General features: G+C 35.9%; 2 protein-coding genes and 1 pseudogene across 12 annotated transcripts in view; 2 read left to right on the forward strand and 1 right to left on the reverse strand.

The window, feature by feature from the left end:
* Window positions 1-13,294, forward strand: part of SLC35D1 (solute carrier family 35 member D1) — a 90,774-nt gene extending 77,480 nt beyond the window's left edge. Inside the window, exon 14 of the transcript XR_010730440.1 lies at window positions 13,205-13,294. The gene's annotated coding sequence lies outside the window, so the exon portion shown is untranslated. The remainder of the gene's footprint in view (window positions 1-13,204) is intronic.
* On the forward strand, window positions 1,718-2,399 carry LOC136331066 (large ribosomal subunit protein uL13 pseudogene; annotated as a pseudogene).
* The window catches only part of MIER1 (MIER1 transcriptional regulator), a 58,931-nt gene continuing 42,972 nt past the window's right edge, over window positions 8,716-24,674 (reverse strand). For all 11 annotated transcript variants that reach the window (XM_066268927.1, XM_066268926.1, XM_066268925.1 and 8 more), the window contains 6 exons: window positions 24,298-24,449; window positions 22,850-22,931; window positions 21,177-21,271; window positions 17,975-18,102; window positions 12,629-12,768; window positions 8,716-10,242 (listed from right to left, as the gene is read on the reverse strand). In XM_066268927.1, the coding sequence (XP_066125024.1) occupies window positions 9,938-10,242; window positions 12,629-12,768; window positions 17,975-18,102; window positions 21,177-21,271; window positions 22,850-22,931; window positions 24,298-24,449 (902 nt within the window). In that variant the 3' untranslated portion in view covers window positions 8,716-9,937. The remainder of the gene's footprint in view (window positions 10,243-12,628; window positions 12,769-17,974; window positions 18,103-21,176; window positions 21,272-22,849; window positions 22,932-24,297; window positions 24,450-24,674) is intronic.

Below are 24,674 nucleotides of genomic sequence, written 5' to 3' on the forward strand. Positions count from 1 at the left end.
ACATTCAAGGATAGACCCACATGTTGGGATATAAAACAACTCTCAATAAATTTAAGATTAAAATCATACCAAGCAAATTTTCTGATAACAGCATAAAACTGGAAATCAACTACAAGAAGTTGAAAAAGAATCACAAGTACGTGTCTAAACAACATGCTAAAACAAGCAAGTACTGAGCCAAAGAAGAAATGGCTAAAAAAGATCAGATATAGAGAGACGTATATACAAATAAGACATACCAAAATTTGGGGGATACAGCAACATAGGCCTACCTCAAAAAACCAAAAATCTCAAAATGACTATCATTACACCTTAACTAGAAAAAGAACAAATGAAGCCCAAAGTCAGTGGAAGGAAAAAATAAAAATCAGAAGTGAAATAAATGAAATAGAAAATAAATAAAAATTAATAAAAGAGCTGGGTTCTTGAAAAAGATAAAATTGAGAAACCTCTAGCTAGTCTCACTAAAGAGAGAGATTCAAAATCATAAATAAGTTATAACAGATACCACAGAAATGCAAAGGATTATACAAGAATACTATGAAAGACTATACTCCACAAAATTAACACAGAAGAAATGGACAAATCCTGAAATATATAACCTTCCTAAACAGAATCACAAAAAACCCCGGGAAAACCTGAATTGACCAATCCCTAGTAAGGCACTTAAAACAGTCAAACTAACAAAATATCAGAATGGGAAATGAAAAAAATCCATTTATAATCTCAACAAAAAGAATAAAACACCTATGAATAAACTTAAAGGAAATAAAGGACCCATACACTGAAAAATAGAAGACATTGTTGAAAGAAACTAAGAAGACACAAAGAAATGGAGAGATATTCTATGTTCATGAATTGCAAGAATTAGTATTATTAAAATGTCCCTATCCAAATTCTAATGCCATTTTTCACAAATAGAAAAATTCTGAAATTTGTATGGAACCACAGAAGACCCTGAGTAGCCTAACCAATCCCGAGAAATAAAGAAAAATGCCAAGGTAACACACTCCTTGATACCTAACTGCACTACACAGCTATAGTAATTAACAGTATGGTATTGGCAGAAAAACAGACACAGACCAGTGAAACAGAATCGAGAGCCCAATAATAAGCCAATACACTACACCTATGGGCAGCTAATTTATGACAAAGAAGCTATGAATATACAATAAAGGAAAGTCTCTTCAATACATAACTGAAAATACTCCTAATCCAGGAAGGAAACAAACATCCAGGTCCAGGAAGCGCAGAGTTCCAAACAGATGAAACCAGAGGCCCACACAAGATGTAATGTAATTAAAATGACAAGAGTTAATGATAATAAGACAATCCTGAAGACAGAAGTCACAAAGAAGGGAAACCCCGTTAAGGCTATGAGCTATAATTTCTCAATAACTTTGCAGACTAGCAGAGTGGCAGGAAGTATGTTAAGTGCAGAAAGAAAGGAACCTACAACACAGAATACTGTATCAGGCAAGGTTTATCATTCAGAATTGAAGGAGAGATTAAGTTTCCCAGGAAAATAAAAATTAAAGGAGTTCACCACCACTAAACTGTCTTTATAAGAAATATTAAAGGGCCCTCCTTATACAAAAAAAGAGTATAACCAGAAATAACAGAGGAAGAAAAAAAAAATCTCATTGCTAAAGGCAAAGAGAAAATATACAATAAACAGTGAAGAAAGCACTTAAAAAGCTAACATGAAGGTTAAAAGACAAAAGTAGGAAAATGAGCTTTTCCAGGTGGCTGCCGAAGATGGCGGAGGGTCAGGTCCTGGTGCTTGATGGCCGAGGCCATCTGCTGGGCCGCCTGGCGGCCATCGTGGCCAAGCAGGTACTGCTGGGCCGAAAGGTGGTGGTTGTACGCTGTGAGGGCATCAACATTTCTGGCAATTTCTACAGAAACAAGTTAAAGTACCTGGCCTTCCTCCGCAAGCGGATGAACACCAACCCCGCCCGCGGGCCCTACCACTTCCGAGCCCCCAGCCGCATCTTCTGGCGGACCGTGCGAGGCATGCTGCCCCACAAGACCAAGCGAGGCCAGGCTGCCCTGGACCGCCTCAAGGTGTTCGATGGGATCCCTCCACCCTATGACAAGAAAAAGCGAATGGTGGTGCCTGCAGCTCTCAAAGTTGTGCGTCTGAAGCCTACACGGAAGTTTGCCTATCTAGGGCGCCTGGCTCACGAGGTTGGTTGGAAATACCAGGCAGTCACAGCCACTCTGGAGGAGAAGAGGAAGGAGAAGGCCAAAATCCATTACCGGAAGAAAAAGCAGCTTACGAGACTACGGAAACAGGCTGAAAAAAACGTAGAGAAAAAAATTGACAGATACACAGAGGTCCTCAAGACTCATGGACTCCTGGTCTGAGCCCAATAAAATTGACTGTTAATTCCTCATGCTTGGCCTGGCCTGCCCTTCCTCCATCGCCGCCTTAGGATGTGGGGGGCCCCCAGGGGCTGTCCCGGGGCCACAGGAATCCCGGGCCTTAGAAGACTGGGAACACAGGAGGGGCTTTAGTCACTGCTGTTTGAGAAAGGCCTTTTAAAAAGTTTCAGTGCCTCATAAGAGCTGCACGGTGTAATCTGCCTGCCACCCTACTCTTTCATGAGGGTTTTAGGAAATCAGCAATTGGAACAGGTCATTCTGTTTTAGTATTTACAAATAAGCTGGAAAACTTGGATTAACTCCCCACATGATCAGACACTATTCTCTGCAGCTGTTAGAATGGGAGCAAACATGGGGAGACACAATGACCCTGGTGTTTGTTGTGCAGGGGTGTTCACAGATGCATACTGGGACACAGCCAGTGAGTCACAGGCATTGCACTTACAAGTTCCTGTACCTTGTGATCAGAAATGAATAAATTATTTTTAAAGAAAAAAAAAAAAAAAAAGTAGGAAAATGAACTATAACTACAATAAATAGTCTGGGGACATACAAAATTAAGAGATATAAACAAGATAGCTTAAAACAGGCTGCTATTGATAAATATAAATGAACCTCATGAAACCACAAACTTAAAACTAAAAAAAGGGGGGGAGGAGAGAGAAAGGAACCCAATCAAAACACTGAAGAAAACCAGGAAATCAAGAGAATTCCACATATAAGTAAAATCATGTGGTATCTGTCTTTCTCTGACTGGCTTTAGTTCACTTAGCATAATGATCTCCATGTCCATCCATGCTGTTGCACAAGGTAAGTGTAAAAATAAATGTACCACTGCTTTTTTTTTCATTCACTCACCTAATGATGGGCATTTGGACTGCTTTCAAATCTTGGCTATTGTAAATAATGCTGTAATAGGGGAACTCAAGAGTTAGAAATTCAACTTTAGTAATATAATAGTAGCTTTTACGGTAGTTATAATCGATAGGATTAATGCAAGTAAAGAGCTTTGTTCCGGGAGCTGGACACATGTCCGGCCTACATGACCTCACGAGGCTGCAAGCAATCCAGCTTTGCGCCCCAGGCTCAGGAGATCCACAAACAAGATGGTATCTAAGCACCAGTGCTCCCAGGACAGAATGTCTGCTGACAAGGACACAGATAAAGTATTGGTCAACAGATGAAGAAACATTAGAACAGGGGTGGGGAAACTTTTTGGCTGAGAGAGCCATGAACGCCACCTTATTTTAAAATGTAATTCCGTGAGAGCCATACGACCCCATGTACGTTAGGCATTACTCAATAAAAATTTGTTGTTGTCCTGGAGGACAGCTGTGATTGGCTCCAGCCACCCGCAACCATGAACTTGAGCAGTAAGAAATGAATGGATTGTAATACATGAGAATGTTTTATAACGTTTTTTTTAATTAAAGATTTGTCTGCGAGACAGATGCAGCCATCAAAAGAGCCACATCTGGCTTGCGAGCCATAAGTTCCCAACCCCTACACTAGAAGAATCCCTGGACTGCAAATTTTATCTAACTTTTCCCTAAATTCCGAACCCCTTACCTGCTCCTTTCTTCCTTGTATAAAAAAGGTTGGCTGAGGTGTTAAGGCGGTTTTTAGATACAGAACCTCATCTTTACAGATCACCAGCCCTTTGAATAAAGGAACTGTAGAGTCAATCCTCTCTACTTATGTGGCTGAGTGGTGACAGGTAGCACAAATATGGATATTTCCAGTTTCACAATGAGCATGGGGTACATATATTCTTTCAAATTAGTGTTTAGGATTTCTTTGGATATATTCCCAAAAGTGGGAATTGTTAGGTCATAAGGTAGTTCCATTTTTAATATTTTTGTGGAATCTAATGAACAAAATTAACAAAACAGAAACAGAGGCCCTGGCCGGTTGGCTCAGTGGTAGAGCGTTGGCCTGGCGTGCAGAAGTCCCAGGTTCGATTCCCAGCCAGGGCACACAGGAGAAGCACCCATCTACTTCTCCACCCCTCCCCTTCTCCTTCCTCTCTGTCTCTCTCTTCCCCTCCCACAGCTGAGGCTCCATTGGAGCAAAGATGGCCCGGGCACTGGGGATGGCTCCTTGGCCTCTGCCCCAGGTGCTGGAGTGGCTCTGGTTGCAACAGAGCGACACCCAGGAGGGGCAGAGCATCGCCCCCTGGTGGGCAGAGCGTCGCCCCCTGGTGGGCGTGCCGGGTGGATCCCGGTTGGGCGCATGCGAAGAGTCTGTCTCTCCCTGTTTCTAGCTTCAGAAAAATACAAAAAAAAAAAAAAAACAAACACAAAAAACAGAAACAGACTCATAGCTACAAAGAACAGACCGACAGCTGACAGAGAAGATGGGATTGTGGGGCTGAGTGAAAAAGGTGAAGGGATTAAGCAAAGGAAAAAAAACTCAGACAACAGTATGGGAATTACTAAAGAAGGGATAGTCATGAAAGGAGACTTGACTTGGGGTGTGAAACAAACAATACAATACACAGGTGACGTATTATAGGATTGTGCACCTGAAACCTATATAATTTTATTAACCAATGTCGCCCCAATAAATTCTATACAAAAATAAGAGATCAAGAGAAGGATCAGAAGGGGGAAAAAAACAAAAAACAATTAGCAAAATGGCAATAAGCACACCTATCAATAATCACTTTAAATGTCAAAGGACTAAATGCTCCAATCAAAACACGTGGGGTAGAAGGACAGATTAAAAAAGAAAATGAACAAACAAAAAGAACAAGACTTATCTATATACTGCCTACAAGAGACTCACTTAGGTTGAAAGACATACACAGACTGAAAATGAAGGGATGGAAAAAGATATTTCAAGCAAAAAGAAATGAAATGGTGGGGTAGCAATACATATATTAGACAAAATAGACTTTTATACAAAGAATGTAGAGACAAAAGGATATTCCATAAAGGGGCCAATCCAAGATTTAACAACTGTAATGATCTATATACCTAATACACATACACACACACATATCTCTAAAGAAAACAAAAACATTCATTTGAAAAGATATCTACACTCATGTTCACTGTAGCAGTATTTACAATAGCAAGACGTAGAATCAACCTAGACGTCCATCAATAGATGAATGGATCAGTATGTATATACAGTATATTATACAATAGGAAAAATACAATCTTGCCTTTTGTGACATGGATGGACCTAGAGGGTATTATGCTAAGTGAAATAAGTCACTGAGAAACACATGAACTGTACGATTTTACTTGTATGCAGAATCTAAAAAAACCAAAACACAAACAAAAAACAAATCTGATGCCCTTCTTTGATCTCTTTCCATAATGAAAAAACCCACCCCTGATCCAGGGTCTAGGTTTGCCTTTTTCTATTTAAAAAGTTTATGTATATTCCTATTAATCCAAAGTCCATTTTCTTTCAGAGGGAAAAGAGCAAAACCATTTATTTTAGAACTACCTGAATTCACTCGACAAATTCTAGTTGGTATGCAGAAAGACACAGCCAATTCTCCAGTCAGCCATTCATGTTAAGGATAATGAGAATAGCAAAAAGTTAATTTAAAAACCACACTAAATCTGCATTAAGCCTCACCTCTCCCAAACTTAAGGAAATCAGGCGACTCCCTGACCAGGCAGACTGACAAGAGAAAAAGGGCAAGTCCTGAATCCAACAGCTGTTATGTATAATCAGCCCTGCAGTACATGTGAAAAATAAATAAATGGTCTTTCTTAGGGAAAACGTGTATTTATTTCATGGTTTAACAACAGCAATATTAAGTTAAAAGAAAATCTTACCTGGAATTGTATGGCAAAAAGTCTAGTGACTTCCCCGTGACTGGTGCCTTTTGCCTCTCTACATTGAGCCTTCACTTCAACCATAGCGCTTACCTTCTTGGAGAGAACATGCCACATGTCCGAGGCCACAGGCCAAGCACAACAGCTAGCACAAGTATACTTGTATAAGGTATATGCAAACATGATGAAAACTTGTCACCACTGACATTAAATGTGAAGAAGCCTTTAGCATGAATTTGGACAAAGGAGAATTAGTTAAGCTTACTCAGAGCAAGCAAAATGACGTTTTAAGTGTAATATACATCCTATATAGAAGCTAATATAAAACATCCTTGTTCAGAAAAGGAAAGTTTCACACATGTTAAAAATCACCAGCACAGTACTAAAGGTATATATAATAAATGAGGTTACAGAAAATTGGTATTAGAAAATAAAGAGGCTAAGCCAAATACATTAAATTGGCCCATAACTTGGAGGGATGACCCTTTAACATTTTGCAAAGGATAAATTTGAGTATTAAAGGTCTGTGCTGATTTTATTATGAAAATTTGAAATAATCTGTAGAGTCAAGTGATACAGAAAGGTCATTTTTAGGAAGACAGAATAAAAGGTTAAAATTTGGAAATTCCTTTCTCTCCCCATAATATCATATGGTTCTCCACACTGCCACTTTTCATGAGTATGGTGTAACCCTCATTTCTGATTTGGTTTTAACAGTGATATAGAGCCCTTGGGGTCACTAGCACATATTTTGCCTACTGAAATTCACACACTTATTCAGAGTACCCACTCTTAATTTTTCATTAAGAGCAAAGCAAATAAAATATTTTATTTGCAGTGATTATCTGCACTGCAAAAGAAGGGAACACATTTTTAATTATATAGTTCAAAGAGAAACAGGTGAATAGAGAGGTCCACAACCTCTAAAAAAAAAGACAAGAACACATCCTCCAAGATGAGGTAGAAGGGACCAGGAGCCACTGATACACTACTTCATGGACTATGTCTAGGAGTAGACAGAACAGATTGTATATACAGTATTTTGTATTGTAAACAAAGTGCATCACACAAACTTAAGACCTACAATTAAAACCTAGTGAATCAATCTAATGAAAATCATTCACACAGCATTATATAGGCACATATGTTTAAAAAATATTTTAATAAGCATATTCAGAATGGCAGACGGAATTATTTTACAGTGCAAAATTACTATGCATAAATTTAAAAACATCTAACTCATAATTTTAAATGCCTATTTAAATATTATTTCAAATACATTTTAAAGCTCAACAGATTTATGTTGAACTGAGTTACAGATTCTGAACTCTATTTGAAAACACATCATAGAACAGAATACCATTCCAAATGAAAATCATAGTGCTTTGCTGGGGGTGGGAGACACTAAGTAACTATTAACAAAGGCTTCTTTTCCCAATGCAATTTGTCAAGAGTTCAAGAGTTATGAAATGTACTAAATATTAAGCAAATTAAATTCATGATATTACTTAAAAATTTTATAGTGCAATGACTTAACAAGTTATAATTGCTGCATTATGAAGAGCAAAGTACTGGGTGAAATACCTGTATAAACACAAAATATAATTAAATATTTCTTTATGAAAAGCTGAGCATTATGTATTATAATAGTGGAATGACATTCATTAGGCATACTTTAAAAAGATAAGATTAAGAAAAGATTTCCTAATATGTATACACATGCTGTATCTGCAAATGTGCCTGAGAATTTACTAAAATTGCTCCTGCAATATTAGTATGCAAGAACTTTCACAAACCTGCAAATAAAATGTATCTTTTATATAAGGTGAAAATGGTGTCTCAAAAACTGTAACAATTTAAAAAAGTAAAGCATTACTATTCTAGTCTTTGACAAAGAGCTAGGATACTTTGGATTTATTTTAATAACATCTGATTTAGAAAATGGATTGTGACCATCTGTTAAAGCTGCCATTCTGGATAAATTAATGTTCTAGGTAAAACAAACAAACAAACAAAATTCATGCTTCTCAACACTTCCACCATAAACTTGTATTTACTTGGATTTGTATGTAACAGTGAATGTACATTATATGAAGTCAAGTGTTGTAAAGTGGCTTATAACACTGTTCAGGGGAAAATTTGTTCACACTGGTGGAGGAAGCAGTCTGAACATATGTTAATAGTAATACTTCATGGGAATAAGGCCTAAACCATATTATCTCATTGCAAACCTCTACTCAATTGCATTAGACAGTTGAGCCATTAAAAACAAGATCACAGAAGATTTCAAAAAGGCATCGGCTCTTGAACTGATGGCTGAAAAGAAATTGGTAGAAGTATCTGGGGTATGCCTGTGATAAAAACAATAGTTAATAACCTTTTATAAAAGTTTGGATATAGGATGGTCTATCAGCTGTATAAAACTACATTTTTTTAAACAATTTTGCACTAAAAATAAAATGACACTCTTGCAAGGCTATGCAAATGGATGATCCTATTTATAATCACAGAACAATAGTTACTGTATATCTTTTCTTTTTCATTTTGGAAATACACTATTAAATCTGGGACACTAGATTTTAACTGGAAAAGTCTAAAAACTTATCTAATTTCATCAATTTTCAATATTGTTGCCTGCCAACTCCTTGTGTGTACCAATTACCTAAATATCACTTGACCTTTTCCCCAGTTTATTTAATGAAAAAATGGGAAATTTCATAATGCATATAAAAATAACTGAACAGGATTCTGGTCAGCATGATACATTTATGCATTTAAGCCAACATTAAACTTTTGTCTTGCTTCAAAAATAATTTTGAAAATTATAGCAAATACAAACTATGCAATCTAAGTATCATGCTTAATTTCAGAATTCTCACACCATTTGTCCATAAGTAGAAATTTGAAAAAAAAAATTTTTTTCACAATCCTTCATGAATGCTTTTACCACCTGGATAAGAAACATGACTTAGTAACTACACAACACTTAAAAATTCATTAGAAAAACCATAGCAAAATAAAATGAAAGCTGACAGACTCAGAATATCAATTCCTCTCATAAAAGTTTACCAACTGTACAAGTTAAGAAAATTATACAAGCTTTTGTATTAAGAAAAGGACAGCTCAGTCAAGACATATGTACTGTAAAAATCTTTCAAAGGCTACAAAGAATCTGGAAAAATACAGAATGTATTTCTTAAGCCCAGATAAGAATATGGAAAGACATCATTGATGTCAACAATTTTACATATACAAACCTGACTTGGTTTATTTTTAAACTTCTATATATAAAAAAATCATGCTAGCATAACTTTCAGGATTCATAAGGGTTTCCTTAATAATAATACTCAATTTGTATGGAGAGAAAAATGTCTGAAAGATATTTTAATAAATTTGAAAAAAAAATGGTGTGCAACAGAAAACTAAGGTTTTCTTCTCTGCCATGAAACTAAGCAAAAAGTACCCTGTAGTAAAATTTTTGAATACATCCAATTAGAAGGTACAGGTATATCTTAAGTTCACGTAAATATACTAAACTATGTGTTATATATCTTTAAAAGGGTCTTTATAGTTTAAAGTAAAAATTCTGCAAAAGGCAGAATTATGAAATTTTATTTACTAAAGTTAGAACTCAATTCGACTTTCAAATTTGGCCAATTGTTTTAAGAAAATCAAGTTTTAAGGTAACCCATCAATCCTGAAAATTTTAGTCACACCAGGATTACTCCAAAGAAAGTAAAATAAGTTTAAGTTCAGTCATCTGTGTTTTCAAGTTCTTCAAATTTTCCATGTGAGATTGTTTCTTGGAAAAATTCAGAAGAACCTGGACTTTCTTTTCCATTGCTGTTTATCCTTCGCCTTTTGGCAGGTCTCTCACTTTTTTCATCAATATGGGCAAGTTTTGGATCATTGGCAAGGTTATCTGTTTCATAACCATTACTATCCATATCTGTATGAAGTGGTTTCTTAGTTCCACCTGTTGGTCCATTAACATGTAACCCTTCAACTTTTACTTCTTCTTTGTTTAATACTTCACCTGGTCCATTAGATGACACCCCTAAGTTGGAAGAAACATAAACTGCTAATATTAAAGAGTTATATTTGTAAACTATTACAAGACAGCATATCATCAAGGAAGTGAGGTATCGAATCTGTGTATGGTCTAAATTCTGGCTCTATTTACCTAGAAGTTGTGTGACCTTAGGTAAGTTAGTTACATTGTCTGTATCTCAGTTTCATCACATATACAATGAGAGTAATAATTTACCTTACAGGGCTATTGTGAACATTAAATAAGCTAATAAATGTAAAAAAGTGAAGAACAGAATTTGGCATATATTAAGAGCATGTTGATACTATGTGATAACAACTAAGCACTGGATCCCGCAGTCAAACTAAGTTTAATGGAAGCAAAGATATGCATAAGTTATTCAGATTTAGCAAACAGCTATAACTTTCTAAAACCATATAAAAAATTATATTTTTTTCTTTAAGAGTTTGAGCTTTATACCACCATACAAACTTAAGATGACATGACTTTTTTATTCTTAAGGGAAAAATCTCTGGCTATTACTGTGCTTTAAGGGTAAAGATCATATACTACATTTACCTAAATGGATTTTTAAATACTCTCTCATGTTAAAAATTAATGCTTGTACTGTCTTAAGTGTACACTTAAAAATGCTGAGAGTAAACATAAATTCCTCCATAATAGGTGAGAAAACAACAATTAGTCTAATAAAAGTAACAGTAAAAAGGTCATGTTCAACTTAACTGCAAACTGAAGGAGAAATTTTTGGGATACTAAATGTGCCACTAAAGATAAATATTCAATCTAAAGGATGAGCCTTAGATATTACATTCTGGTCCAAGAAAATATTCTATTTTCCCCAATTCAAAAGTACATTCAAATCATGAATGCACATGGTGATTATTATCACAATACTGAAGAAATGGTTTTGCTGTAGTAAGCCCAAAGAATTGGTGAAACTGTGACTAGGTCAAAAATAACCGTAAGATTTCAAGAAAACTAATCAAGTCTCATTACAAAAGAAATAAGATTGGGTTGGAAAGTTCCTTCCTTTCTTTGAGAAACCCGAGAAACTTGATTTTCAGGTAGCTGATGTCAATGGCTTCTGGGCTACTGAGTAATTTATAGGTAACTTATGAAACTCTTCTAGGCTAACTGCATGTTCTCATCAAACGGTTCAAGACAAGAAAGGAAATAATTTGGTATTATGAGCAAACAGGAAAAGACAGGACAGAAACAGAACCAAGTAGGTTTCTATACCTAGTCTCAAGGCCAGTTTCAGCTGTTTATTGCACTTCAGAATGGATGTGGCTAGCTAGCATTAGACATCGTGTTAATGAAACATTCTGGACCAGGAAATGGCTACTGGGCCCTAATTTTTGTTAGGCTTGTTCTTAGAAAGAAAGTAGTGAGGGAATAGAAAGGGGTCAACAGATGAACAAAGTACAGTATATTCATTACAGCAGTGCCAGTGTGAGGTCAAAGGTCAGAACAAAGGTAAAATTTTCCTTAGTATTTCTCTTCTAGTTTCTGGCATGAGGAGGTTAGCTCTCCACTGGCCCTCCCATAATGTTGTTACATCAGAATGTAGGTGGGTGGACAGAGCTTATTTCTAATTCACCAGTTTTTTCCTAGAGGAGTTAAGAACTTACTACTTTCTCCCTGGCAATTGTCTAAGGAAAATCACTTTTGTTAATTAGACGTCAAAATAATTCTCTAATTAGGTCTTTCTGATCAGCACAATGATCTTTGATCCACTGTATATCTTAAATAAAAACATAATCTGAACCTCAATCATACTGATATGCCTTTGTTTTTTTCATGGATAAAAATAGAAAATGTTTCTATAGAATATAAATGCCTTTGCATTAATAGAACAGGCATCAATATTCTGATATCTGCTGTATCTTTTCTTATCCTTCAAGGTTATTATGCTATCAGAGAGAAAAATATTCAAAACTGTGCCTTTATTATCTACTTTTTATCTATATGTATATGATTAATATACCTTCCTGATTAAGTGTTATAAGCGCCCAAAGTATTTAAAAAATATCTGTATTTCTGATGTAAAATGGCTAGAGTTTTGGTCTAAGAGTTAATAAGAATACTTATGTTCAGGCATCACAACGATAAGAAAATAGATGCTACTCAAGAATAAATTCTTACAAGAAATGGTCACTGTTGACAGTACAATTTATTAAACTTACTTTTGAGTGGGAATTCAATGGGAAGTCTTCCCAATTAATTTGATTTCTGTGTGTATTATAGTATGTATGTATATATGCATGCTGATATGTTTGCTTCATCCGGTATTTAAATTATTACTTTAACTTCTGCTTTGGAAGTTTAATAGACACCAAACTGAAGACTCCAGGCTACAGAAGGAAACAGAAGTGCTTCTCTGGTTGCTTACCATTTTGATTAGTATTGCTTAGAGTACCATCTTCTTTCTCAGACTGGCTATTGCTACTGTTTGAAGCAGTTGGGGGAGGGGATGGTGCTCGACTGGAAGCAGCACTTTCACTTTCATCTAGAAGCCGATCCATGTAATCCCTTAAAATTAAGTAAAATTATAATTATTTTCTCATTAAAAAAGCTGAACATTAGTATTAAGTGAGGTTAAATTTAGAAGGCTTTATTAATATCAAGTATCCTAATTTTCACTTATAGTCATTCCAGTGCCTTATCTGACACACCAGGATCTGAACATTTACATGCAAAGCTTCTTTTGGTTACATGTTTGTAGGAAGAATGCATAAGAGCTTTAAATTAGCTAACTTTAGAGACCTATTGGCAGTTTTAAAACTTTTAAAATTGTAGGCAAGTGCTCAGAGTTGCCCAACTAAAACCAGAGGATCTACAAGTGAAGAGACAAAGATTATGTCAGTCAGGAGTACAAAAGAATTTCTGGTCAGACTGACATTTTTAAGCTCCTAAATATGGCCCTGGTCCGGCGGCTCAGTGAATAATGGTGTCCTGATGTACACAGGTTGCAGGTCTGATCGCCAGTCAGGGCGCATATGAGAAGCAACTAAATGGAACAAGCACAACTAAATGGAACAAGTTCAAGCTTCTCTGTCTTCTCAAATCAATGGAAAATTTTAAATAAATAAATAAATCTCCTAAAGACTATTTGATGACTATGGCAAAACCTGAAAAGACAGACTAGGTCCTAACAATAAATCACCTCCCTAAATCTTCCTGGATACCTTCTATATTTCCTTTCTGCTAGATCTGAGCTATTAAGCTCACTAAATTTCTGGGCTTCTCTGCCAGATTTATCTGCCCGTATATCCTGAGATGTGAGTTCACTTCTTCCTGCAAGTCACTCCTGAACTTTATGGCACGGGAAGATAGTTGTGTAAGTGACACTGGTTTGGGGTTAGATAGATGATCTGGGCTAAATACTTATCTCTCTCAGGTATAGTGTCTTTATCTATAAAATGCATGTAATCATACACGACTTATCTAACTTAGTGTTCTTGTATAAGATATGTACAGGAAAGTACTTTGTAAACTCTAAAGTGCCATTAAGGCATAAGAATGAAGGGCAGCAAACTATGGCCTGTGGGTGGGCCACCGGTTTTTGTGAATATTATTTTACTGGGAACATAGCAATAACCAACCGTTTCCATAATGTATATGACTGTTTTTGCACACCATCAACAGAGCTGAGTAGTTGCTACAAAACCTAAAGCCCACAAAGCCTAAACTATTTATTTACTCTCTAGCTGTTTTACATAAAAAGTCTGCCAACACCTGCACTGGAATAATAACTCCATGAAGCAGGGACTTTTGTTTGTTTTGTTTACCACTGCACTTCTGGTGCCTAAGCTGTGCACAGCACAGAGTAGAAGCTTAATAAAAACTTAAATACGCCTGACCAGGTGGTGGTGCAGTGGATAGAGCGTCAGACTGGGATGTGGAGGACCCAGGTTCGAGACCCTGAGGTCACCAGCTTGAGCGCGGGCTCATCTGGTTTGAGGAAAAGCTCATCAGCTTGGACCCAAGGTCACTGCCTCAAGCAAGGGGTCACTCAGTCTGCTGAAGGCCTGCAGTCAAGGCATATATGAGAAAGCAATCAATGAACAACTAAGGTGTCGCAATGTGCAACAAAAAACTAATGATTGATGTTTCTCATCCCTCCATTCCTGTCTGTCTGTCCCTGTCTATTCCTTTCTGACTCTCTTGTCTCTGTAAAAACAAAAACAAAACAAAGAAAAACTTAAATACATATTTTAAAATTCCCTCAGAGTAAGTATAATAGAAATATTAAGTCAAATGTTTTAGAACTTTGTGAATAGGATAAAGAAGGTGGATAAACAGAAATCAGAGTAAGGGCTCAGGACTTTGTACAGAGTCTGTGTTAAAAGTCCATAAAAAGATGATCAACTATAGCTGTAATCTCAAACTTCATGATCACACTGTCCCTTGGGTGACATGGATATAAAAATATGGAGATGTGTATACCTGACCTCAAGAAGCTTCCAACAATCTGAGGTATAAAACTAATACTTATCACAGAAACATATGATAATAAGCTAATCAATTTAACATTCTAGGTCTATTTTCCTCATCTTTAAATGAAAGGAGTTAAATTTAATGACCTTTTAAGACCTCTTCATTTTTATGCCATTCATCATAATTACAGAACAATTATGAAACAAATTTGATGCACACAGAAACAGAAATGCACATGTTGAATGCCAAAGGGAATTCAGAAGCTAAGGCTAACAGAAAAAGATGATGCATAATGAGGAATTGTTGAAAATGTTTGGTATAGTGGGAACTGATAATGGAGGATGCTAAAATCTAAGCAAATGAAACTAGAGTTGACTAGATAGCAAAATTATTTTAAATTTCTGAATACATGGGTGATATTGTGAAAGAATTATTGTTATTATTACTTCTTTTTTTTTATTTATTTATTCATTTTAGAGAGGAGAGAGAGAGAGAGAGAGGAGAGAGAGACAGGGGGGAGGAGCTGGAAGCATCAACTCCCATATGTGCCTGACCAAGCAAGCCCAGGGTTTCGAACCGGCGACCTCAGCATTTCCAGGTTGACGCTTTATCCACTGCGCCACCACAGGTCAGGCCTATTATTACTTCTTAATGATTAATGGCATCCAGAACGCTGAAGGAAAAAAAGTCAAACAATCCAGGAGGGTGAAGCAGCATTCAGGTAACTGAAGTTATGCTGAGTTAATTTTTACTTAAAAAAAAATAATAAATGCAGAACTGTTACAGCAAAATCTCCAATTTGCATATGGCTATGAAATATTCTAGGTAGTGAAGAATCCGTATTAGATAAAACCTTTGAAAGGCTATTTATAGGCAGAAAGCAGCAAATGTAGTTCATTCTACTGAACAAATGCAAGATAACAATGTAACAAAAATGAACAAATAATAGAAAAATGGGCTTTAACTATGGATTTTGACTAAAAAGAAAGATAAAAATTTAAATTTTTGTCTAAAGGCATTAACTTAATGTTTTGTGCAGTCACTCAGAATGCAACCATTAACAGAATGTAAACTAGAAAATAAGTTTGGAAGCAAACTACAAAAATATCTCCATGCTCACAAAAAAGCACAATTTCCCCCTATCTGGAAAATAATGTACAATTAGGCCATGGCTTTTAAAGAAGATGTAACACAGGTAAAAAGAGATAAGTATGAGTAAAAAATCATACTTGTTTAAAAAAAAAACTTTATGAAAGACTCAAAAGGGACATAACTGAAGCTTACAAAACTGTATCCTGCCTTGTGGGGGGTGTGGGTGGAGGACACACATTTGTTCACCTCATACCATTATACCAGGGACCACTGTTAACTCTTAAAGCCTAAGAAAAGAGAAGGTCTCTTTCCCTTCCTGTCTGTTACTGTCTGTCCCTCTGTCTCTGTTCAAAAAAAAACAAAAAAAACTGTTTTTCCCTACAGAATAGCTTGAGACCATTTTAAGATACATTCTGAAAACTACACAGCTATACCTAGTTTTACATCATTATGCCTCAACACAGTGTATAATCCAGAAAAAACTTATTAATGTGTAACATTAAACAATTAGATAAAATCTGGAATACTGTTATTATGAAATTCCACTCTAGCTATTGTGAGCTTTAAATAATGGAGGATGAGGCACAGTCCAAGGTATCCATGACTTGCAGGGGAAATCAAAGTACAATCAAATATACATACAAACACATCTTTCAAAGGCAGTTATTTGGCCAGCCTTAAGAACTTTCCTGGGGTCTGACCAAGTGGTGGCGCAATGGATAGAGCATTGGCCTGGGATGCTAAAGACTCAGTTTGAAACCTTGAGGTCGCTGGCCTGAGCACAGGGCTCAGAGATATGATCCCATGGTCACTGGCTCAAGCCTAAAAGTCACTGGCTTGAAGCCCAAGGTCGCTGCTTGGCTAGAGCTCCTTGGTCAAGACACATATGAGAAAGTAATCATTGAACAACTAAGGTGCTGTAACTACAAGTTGATGATTCTCATCTCTCCTGTTCCGTCTGTCTGTCTCACGTAAAAAGACAAAAAAAACAAAAAAACTTTACTGGTGAACACTGACCAAATGATGTCATATTTTACGTTATTTTTATTCCATAAATATTAGGGAATAATCAGGAATAGTATATTAAAATTAAGTCCACTATACCAAGTCCTCAATATTTTAGAGCAACTCATGTGAGAGGACAGACTCCATACTCCATGTCAGTGATTTTCAACTAGAGTGCAACAGTAATTTTTAAAACATGCAAAACATGACTATTTAGTCAGGGACACTAACCTCTTTTCCCTTAGCTTGTCAAATAAAAAAATGACAACAGCCAAAACAATAAAAATTCAGTGTGAATGACTCAAAATTACACATTAATTTTCTGGTCAGATCAGCAAGAAGTATTTCTTGGTATGTTGCAGAATTTTAGTAATTAGTTTATATGTGCCATGAAATAAAAAAGGTTGAAAATCACTGTTCTATGTACTTAAATAATGAATTACTAGTGGCAGTAGGGACAGTTTTTTATTCTAAAGCTAGAATAACTAAGGGCTAAGAGAATTTGGTGCACAAAAACTGAAGTAGACACATAAGGCACTGTGCATAAAGAGTGGCTATAATACCTATACTCCCTCTATTACTGGTAATAAGCTAAAATTGCATTACTAATTATTAAAATTATTTCTGTTAAAGAAAAGGTGTCAGGATATCTAGAAAATAGTAAGTCACCATGCACATTTTCTTTCCTCTATAAAAAAAACTTTGTAACAAAAAGAAAATGCAATTTGACCTGTTGTATTATATCCCAATTGCATTCCCTTTTATATCATCTATACTCAAATCTTATTTTGGTTGAAAAGTAGATTAGACAAGGAAAAATATTAATTTCCCTTCCTCTTTATAAGACCCTATAGTTTTAGGAAAGATAGTCTCTCTTTTCTATTCTCACTGCTCTCAGAGTTATTAAACTGTGTATACTTATACTGATGAAACAGAATTTAACACAAACATGCTTTCACAGTTGTTCTGATCCATTTTCTCTCAGGAATCTTACTGAAAACATATACTCTAACATTTGCTTTGATATATCTGATGCCTCAAATAATATGAACTGTAGTTTACAATGTTTTATAAGAAAATGAAAAGTGTAAATGTCTTATAGATATGTTAATGGATAAATTTAAACTAAACTCAATTTATTTTCTCAACAAAATTTAGAAAAGCTTAGTAAAAACAAGACCCAAAGAAAATATAAACTCACGTTACACCAGGATGAAGATTATATTTCTTTTTTCCAAATCGTGTTTGCTGAGCAAAGAAATCGTAACGTTCAGATTTTTTCCACATATAATAGAATGCTACACATTCACCAACGGACCTTGTTCGAACCTATAAGAAACAAATGTTTTTAAGAATTATCTCCTCCTTAAAGGAGTTATTTCATAAAAATATCTATCTGAAGTCTGAAAACAAATTTAGGTGGTGTGTAAGTAATATATAATATATAATACTACGTATAAAATACAACACTGCAACAGCTGTGTTAATAATTCCTTCTAAAGTCCCCTTAAGAGAAATAAAACACTGGCAAAGGGTCTTCAGATAATTAACATTATGCTCTTAAAAGATATCGTCTTAATACTATAAAAATAAGTACTTCCTTTATTGAAAGTATCTGTAAGTGGCATTTCAATTAAAATTAATGTTATATATATAAACAGTTTGTAAACACTTTCCCAACAGTAATCCAGACTCAATTATTTTACTTTCTAGAAAGGCTGAGAACAGTCCACAGTGAGTTAAAAGCTATCATAATAATGCTAATGCTTTGTTTACTAAGTTACTCTAGTGATGACTGTGTTTGTTAACCTACTTGTGTAACTGAATGGGTTCCCCCTTACATAATGTTCAACACCTGTGGGATTGGCAAATGATGTTGAGACAAAATTTCGTTTTGCTACTTGCCTTAGAAAGCTGCAGGGTTGATGTACAGAACAAAACACTGGGAGTTTAAAATTTTAAAAAAAAGGTAATTGCAGGAGTGTATGGGCTGCAAAACAATGTTACTTGAACACATAAATTTCTACCTTGAAGTAGGTATCTTGTGGGATTGATTGCATACACCTAAGGTCACCTGACACATTTTTGTCTTCCCCCACTGCTTCACTTTACAACTTTGGCCTATGTTGCTCTAAGACTGAAAGCTATCAAGATACAAAAATATAAATCATCTTTCATGGTATTTTTTTCCTCCTTTAGAATTTTATTTCAAACAGATATAAGCCAAGTCAATTGTACTTCTTCTGATAGAAAAACTGACAAGACATTTTGTGGCATGCAAAGTTAACAATATTATGAAAAATCCTCACTAAAATAAATCTGCATAACTGATTATGATCCAAACTTCAATTCCAGGTGTAAAAACAAAGTCTTAATATTATCACTGGACCATTCAGCTCCTTCTTAAAGAATACTGTCTTTCTTCCCTTTGTGTTCACTAGAGTAACCAGTACATATAAGTCAGCTGACTTCCATACACTGAAATACCACCGCCCCAAATATTTATATAAATAAAGGTCTTATAGTCAATACTATCGTAAGACATTTTTTGCTAATAGTTTCAAATCACCTAATAACTTCTTATACCTTAAAAATGGGGGGGGGGGGTTCTGGAACTGTGCTGCTGCTTCTAGTTATACCAGCTTATCATTCCAGGGTTCTCCTCCACATGTATCAAGCATGGTTTGGTCAAGAGAATTTAAGCAGGAATAATAGAAAACTGTTATCCAAAATGCTGCCCCTTCAACCACAAAGCTATTATTTTTTACAATCAAGAGACATACGTGACCATTCATTAGCCTAATGTATTCCTTTCATAGAGTATTATTCATTATATTAAAGGTATCAATTTGAACAAAACATTAATGGATATAAATTTAATTTTGAAAATAATGCTAAGAGACTCAAAATTTTTCTTAGTTCTGTCTGATGTCGTATTACCAAAATACAAGATAATTATGAGCAAATTAAGAAAAATGAACTCAGGATTTGTAAGCAACTATTTACGAAACATAAAATAGCTCTTGTTAAACGTGTTAAAATCAAGCAGACACCATCCAATCACAGCCAAAGGTATATATGATATATAATATATAAAAGGAGGATGTAGTGACAGACTATTTAGAGCCTCAGACATAAGCCCAGATACTTTTAACATCATTCTAGAAACTATCACACTCAACTCAGCTACCATCTTTAAGGAAACATGTAAAGCCAAGTTTTGTCATTTATAAAAGTGTAATATTTAAAAGCCTGGAAATTACTTAATTTCCTACATTTAAACTCTCCTTTTGCCTGTCCTAGTTCCCCTTAGGAACAACACGTTTTCCTAATTTATATAAATGTGTAGTTACTATTATAAGTCTTACCTGATTTCGGTTGCAAGAGAATTAAACCTAAAGATAAATCAGCAAGTAATTATAAACTTCTTTTGGGTATACACTGATATTGTATGATTGATATTACCAATATGAAATAATGATCATGTAAAATAAAACTGTCGGCCCTGGCTGGTTGGCTCAGTGATAGAGTGTTGGCCGAGCGCGCAGGAGTCCCGGGTTCGATTCCCAGCCAGGGCACACAGGAGAAGCGCCCAACTGCTTCTCCACCCCTCCCCCTCTCCTTCCTCTCTCTCTCTCTTCCCCTCCCGCAGCCAAAGCTCCACTGGAGCAAAGTTGGCCCGGGCGCTGAGGATGGCTTTATGGCCTCTGCCTCAGGCGCTAGAATGACTCTGGTCGCAAAAGAGCGACGCCCCAGATGGCAGAGCATCGCCCCCTGGTGGGCGTGCCGGGTGGATCCCGGTTGGGCGCATGCGGGAGTCTGTCTGACTGCCTCTGTTTCCAACTTCAGAAAAATACAAAAAAATAAAAATAAATAAAACTGTCAAATTATAAAATTATAATAATGTATGATAAAGCTGAGTTGTTGAGATATTCTTATGGAAAATTAAATCCTAATTAAAACTAAATTAAATGCTAAGTATGATTTTAGACCACTCAGGAATTAAGCAAATGTAAAAAATATTTTAGTTGTAAATAATGTCATGTTAAAAATAGATTAAAGTTTCAAAATTATTTTAAAGACTTTTCTAAAAAAATCTGTCACAGGTTGTGGAAAACAGCTTTAAATAATTACACTGTACACTCACATTCTACCTAGGAGTTGATGAACATAATTGCAACTGAGTCCAATACAATAAGGCTTCTAGTATGTACTGAAAACAGTCACTTGGCAAATAAATGTCAGGAAGTCTAGGCATGCTTATTATATATAATAACTCCCTAAATACTGATATATTAAAATCTCATTATAAAACTTCACATTAAAAAATAATTAAGATATAAGATGATCTGGGTTATTAACTAAATTTCTTTTTGTAAGAGAGAGAATGTGTCATTACTTACTTTATTAGCCTGAATCAAATGAAAATCCTTTCCATAGGCCTTCAGCCCTTGTTCAAAATTTCTACACTCTTCCTCTGTCCAAATAGATAATTCCTCTGACAAAATGGGGGAAAAAAACCTGTTAAGCAATATTCCCCTAAATGTTGTATATAGCAAACAAAACTATGAAAAAATTTAACTTTCCAGTCACAATGAAGGAAGTATTTCACCCCCAAACTCTATTACAGAAGGCTGCAAACGTAAAGTGGTAAAAACTTTATTAATAAAATTCTGGATACCTTCTCTCTCCAGCCTTAACTTGAGCCATTCTCTCCTTATTCTTCATGATCTAACTAAACTAGCCACTTTTCAATTCTTTAAATTTATGCTCGTTCTTCAGAATTTGTGCATACTGTTCCTTTTGCCTAGATTTCCTGCCACCTACATCCCAGCAAAAATATCACTTCGTTCTTTTTTTTAATTCAGTGAGAGGAGGGGAGGCAGAGACAGATTCCTGTATACGCCCTGACCAGGATCTACCCTATTAGCCCACTAGGGGGAGATGCTCTGCCCATCTGGGGTGTTGTTCTGTTGCTCAGCAACTGAGTTCTTCTTAGCCCCTGAGGCAGAGGCTGCAGGGCCATCCTCAGCACTCAGGGCCAATTCGCTCCAATGGAGCCATGGCTGCAAGGGAGGTGGGGGGAGAAGTGAGAGGAGGAGGGATGGAGAAGCAGATGGTAGCTTCTCCTGTGTTCCCTGACCTGGAATTGATCCCAGGACATCCACCTGCCGGCCGACACTCTACCGCTAAGCCAGCTGGCCAGGGCCATCACTTCATTCTAAAAGCTTTCCTTAACAGCCTCACCCTGTTAAGTCCTACTTGAATTAAGTTTGAAATGTACCCTCTAATTCTCCATTAAGAACTCATAACTATTTTTTAGCTCCCCTACCTAATCTCATAAGTACTATGAGGGCCGAGACTTTGTTTATAGTAGAACTTAGTAGACCTTCCAATTTTTGTTGAATAATTGACTCTCTTATTTGTTACATAATATAGACAGCACTTGTACTGAAGAAGGGGGCAGTTTAGAGTAAAAAAAACACCCAAAACCCAGATTTTATTTATGATTATTTATGAATAATGTTTGCCTTGACTAAATTACTTCACTTCAGAGACCTCAGTCTTATCAATTTTAAAATGAAGGTAGCATCCATTATATAAATATATATTACTTAGCTCATAGGGTTATCACCACCAAGATCAAATAAGAAAATATTTATAAAAATGCATTGAAATTCAAAGATATTATGCATTTTTACTTAAATGGCCTTATTTTCCCTAAAATAGAAAAGGACAGCTTTAATCCTACTTTCCCATAATGCTTTGTATAAGGGTTGGCAAAAGTAAATTTACAGTTATATGTGAAGGTTTTCTTATATTATCATAACCTACATTTCTTTTTCCATACAAACAGCTGTAAACTACTTTTTGCTCACCCCTGTATAACGCCTGTGTTATACATAAGTTATTAAACAAGTTATTTGTTTTTCAACCAAATTTACAGAATTCAGAAACTTCAGTACTATTAAATGTAGAATATAGTTGGTAGACTGGTAAGTTTACCTAGCTATATTCTGCTAGGTAAATTTCTGCTATATCATGAAAACAAATAAAATTTAGTATTTATGCTTACCTCTAGCTGCTTTTACATTAAATCTTAATCTTCTCAATGCTTCTTCTGTGTCAAAATTGCATTTAACCAATTCATATAATGCCTAGAAAAATAAAAGGCTTCAATATGTGACCTGGACTATGAACAGTTTAAAGTACAATTTTTCTTTTTTTTTTTTTTTTTTTCCATTTTTCTGAAGCTGGAAACAGGGAGAGACAGACTCCCGCATGCGCCCGACCGGGATCCACCCGGCACGCCCACCAGGGGCGACGCTCTGCCCACCAGGGGGCGATGCTCTGCCCATTCTGGGCGTCGCCATGTTGTGACCAGAGCCACTCTAGCGCCTGGGGCAGAGGCCACAGAGCCATCCCGAGCGCCCGGGCCATCTTTGCTCCAATGGAGCCTTGGCTGCGGGAGGGGAAGAGAGAGACAGAGAAGAAAGCGCGGCGGAGGGGTGGAGAAGCAAATGGGCGCTTCTCCTGTGTGCCCTGGCCAGGAATCGAACCCGGGTCCTCCGCACGCTAGGCCAACGCTCTACCGCTGAGCCAACCAGCCAGGGCCTAAAGTACAATTTCTTTTTTTTTTTTTTTTTTTTTTAAAGTACAATTTCTTAAGAGTAAAAGTTTTTCCAGAATTCAGTGTTTTCCTCCTCCTGGAGGACAAATAATTCTAGTGAATGCAGCATATAGAAACAAGCAAAAACTCAATCCTGATAATTAACTGCTCCTCTGTAGAAACAGGATAAACAAACACTCTAACTTGGTAGCCACAATATCACAGAAATTTAGAAATAAAAAATTATTTTACAAAGACCACAAAAATTCCTTCTTGTTAACCTTGGGGTTCCTCTTCTAAAATAATTTTAGGTGCTGGCCAGGCAGCTCATTTGGTTCAACGTTAGAGCATCATCTTCATACACCAAAATTGTAGGTTTGATTCCAAGTTGAGGCATACACAAGAATCAACCAATGAATGTGTAAATGTGTAAATAAGAGGAACAACAAATCAACATGTCTATCTCCTTCAAACAATCGATAAATAAATGATAAAAAAATAAGGTAACTTTAAACAAATTAGAAAAGAAAAACATTGATTAAAAAAGTAAAAAAAAAATGTTATCATTAGGGTCTTGGTAGGAACTGGTCTACCATGTACATAATAACATTAAAACAGAGGTGTATTCCCAACAAAATGACATCCAGATTCTCAGGGATATCCAAAGGAATATTTTTCAAAAAGCCTAATAAATATATACAGGCAAACTAAAATATCAAGATTCTTGTTAGTCTGAGCTGCAGTCATACCCATGTAAGTATGCTAACACTGGGTAACTTATGCTGACTATAATAGCAGAGTCCGCTGATAACTATAGGAATTTTAGTGGACAGAAGAACAACATTGAATCTGACATCAACAATAAGATTAATTTATTTTGGGGAAATTATAACAGTTATTTCTCATTCTTGTACCTGTTCATTGTCTTTTATGTGAGATCCTTCAGGAATTGCTTCTACACCTTTCTCATCACCTGTTCTTCTAGATGCATCCTTAAGAAATACAATGACTTTATCTTCTGGTAAATACTCAGGGTCCCACAGGAGCTGATCATCATTTTCATATGCTAAATTAGTAAAACACAATATTTTTAAATGCCAAAATTTGATAGAATTTATGTTAAAACATATCATTAAACAAATAACTCATACTTCTGAGCTAAAATGTTAAAAACTGAAAGGTCAATTGGTCCTACTACTTGCCTGACTTTGGCAGTATTCATAGCCTGAGTAAGCAATCTGACCAGAGAAGCACCACTTATGCCCCTTTCAAACCCTGTCTGACTTAGCTA

The sequence above is a fragment of the Saccopteryx bilineata genome, chromosome 3, assembly GCF_036850765.1.
Source record: "Saccopteryx bilineata isolate mSacBil1 chromosome 3, mSacBil1_pri_phased_curated, whole genome shotgun sequence".
NCBI lineage: Eukaryota > Metazoa > Chordata > Mammalia > Chiroptera > Emballonuridae > Saccopteryx > Saccopteryx bilineata.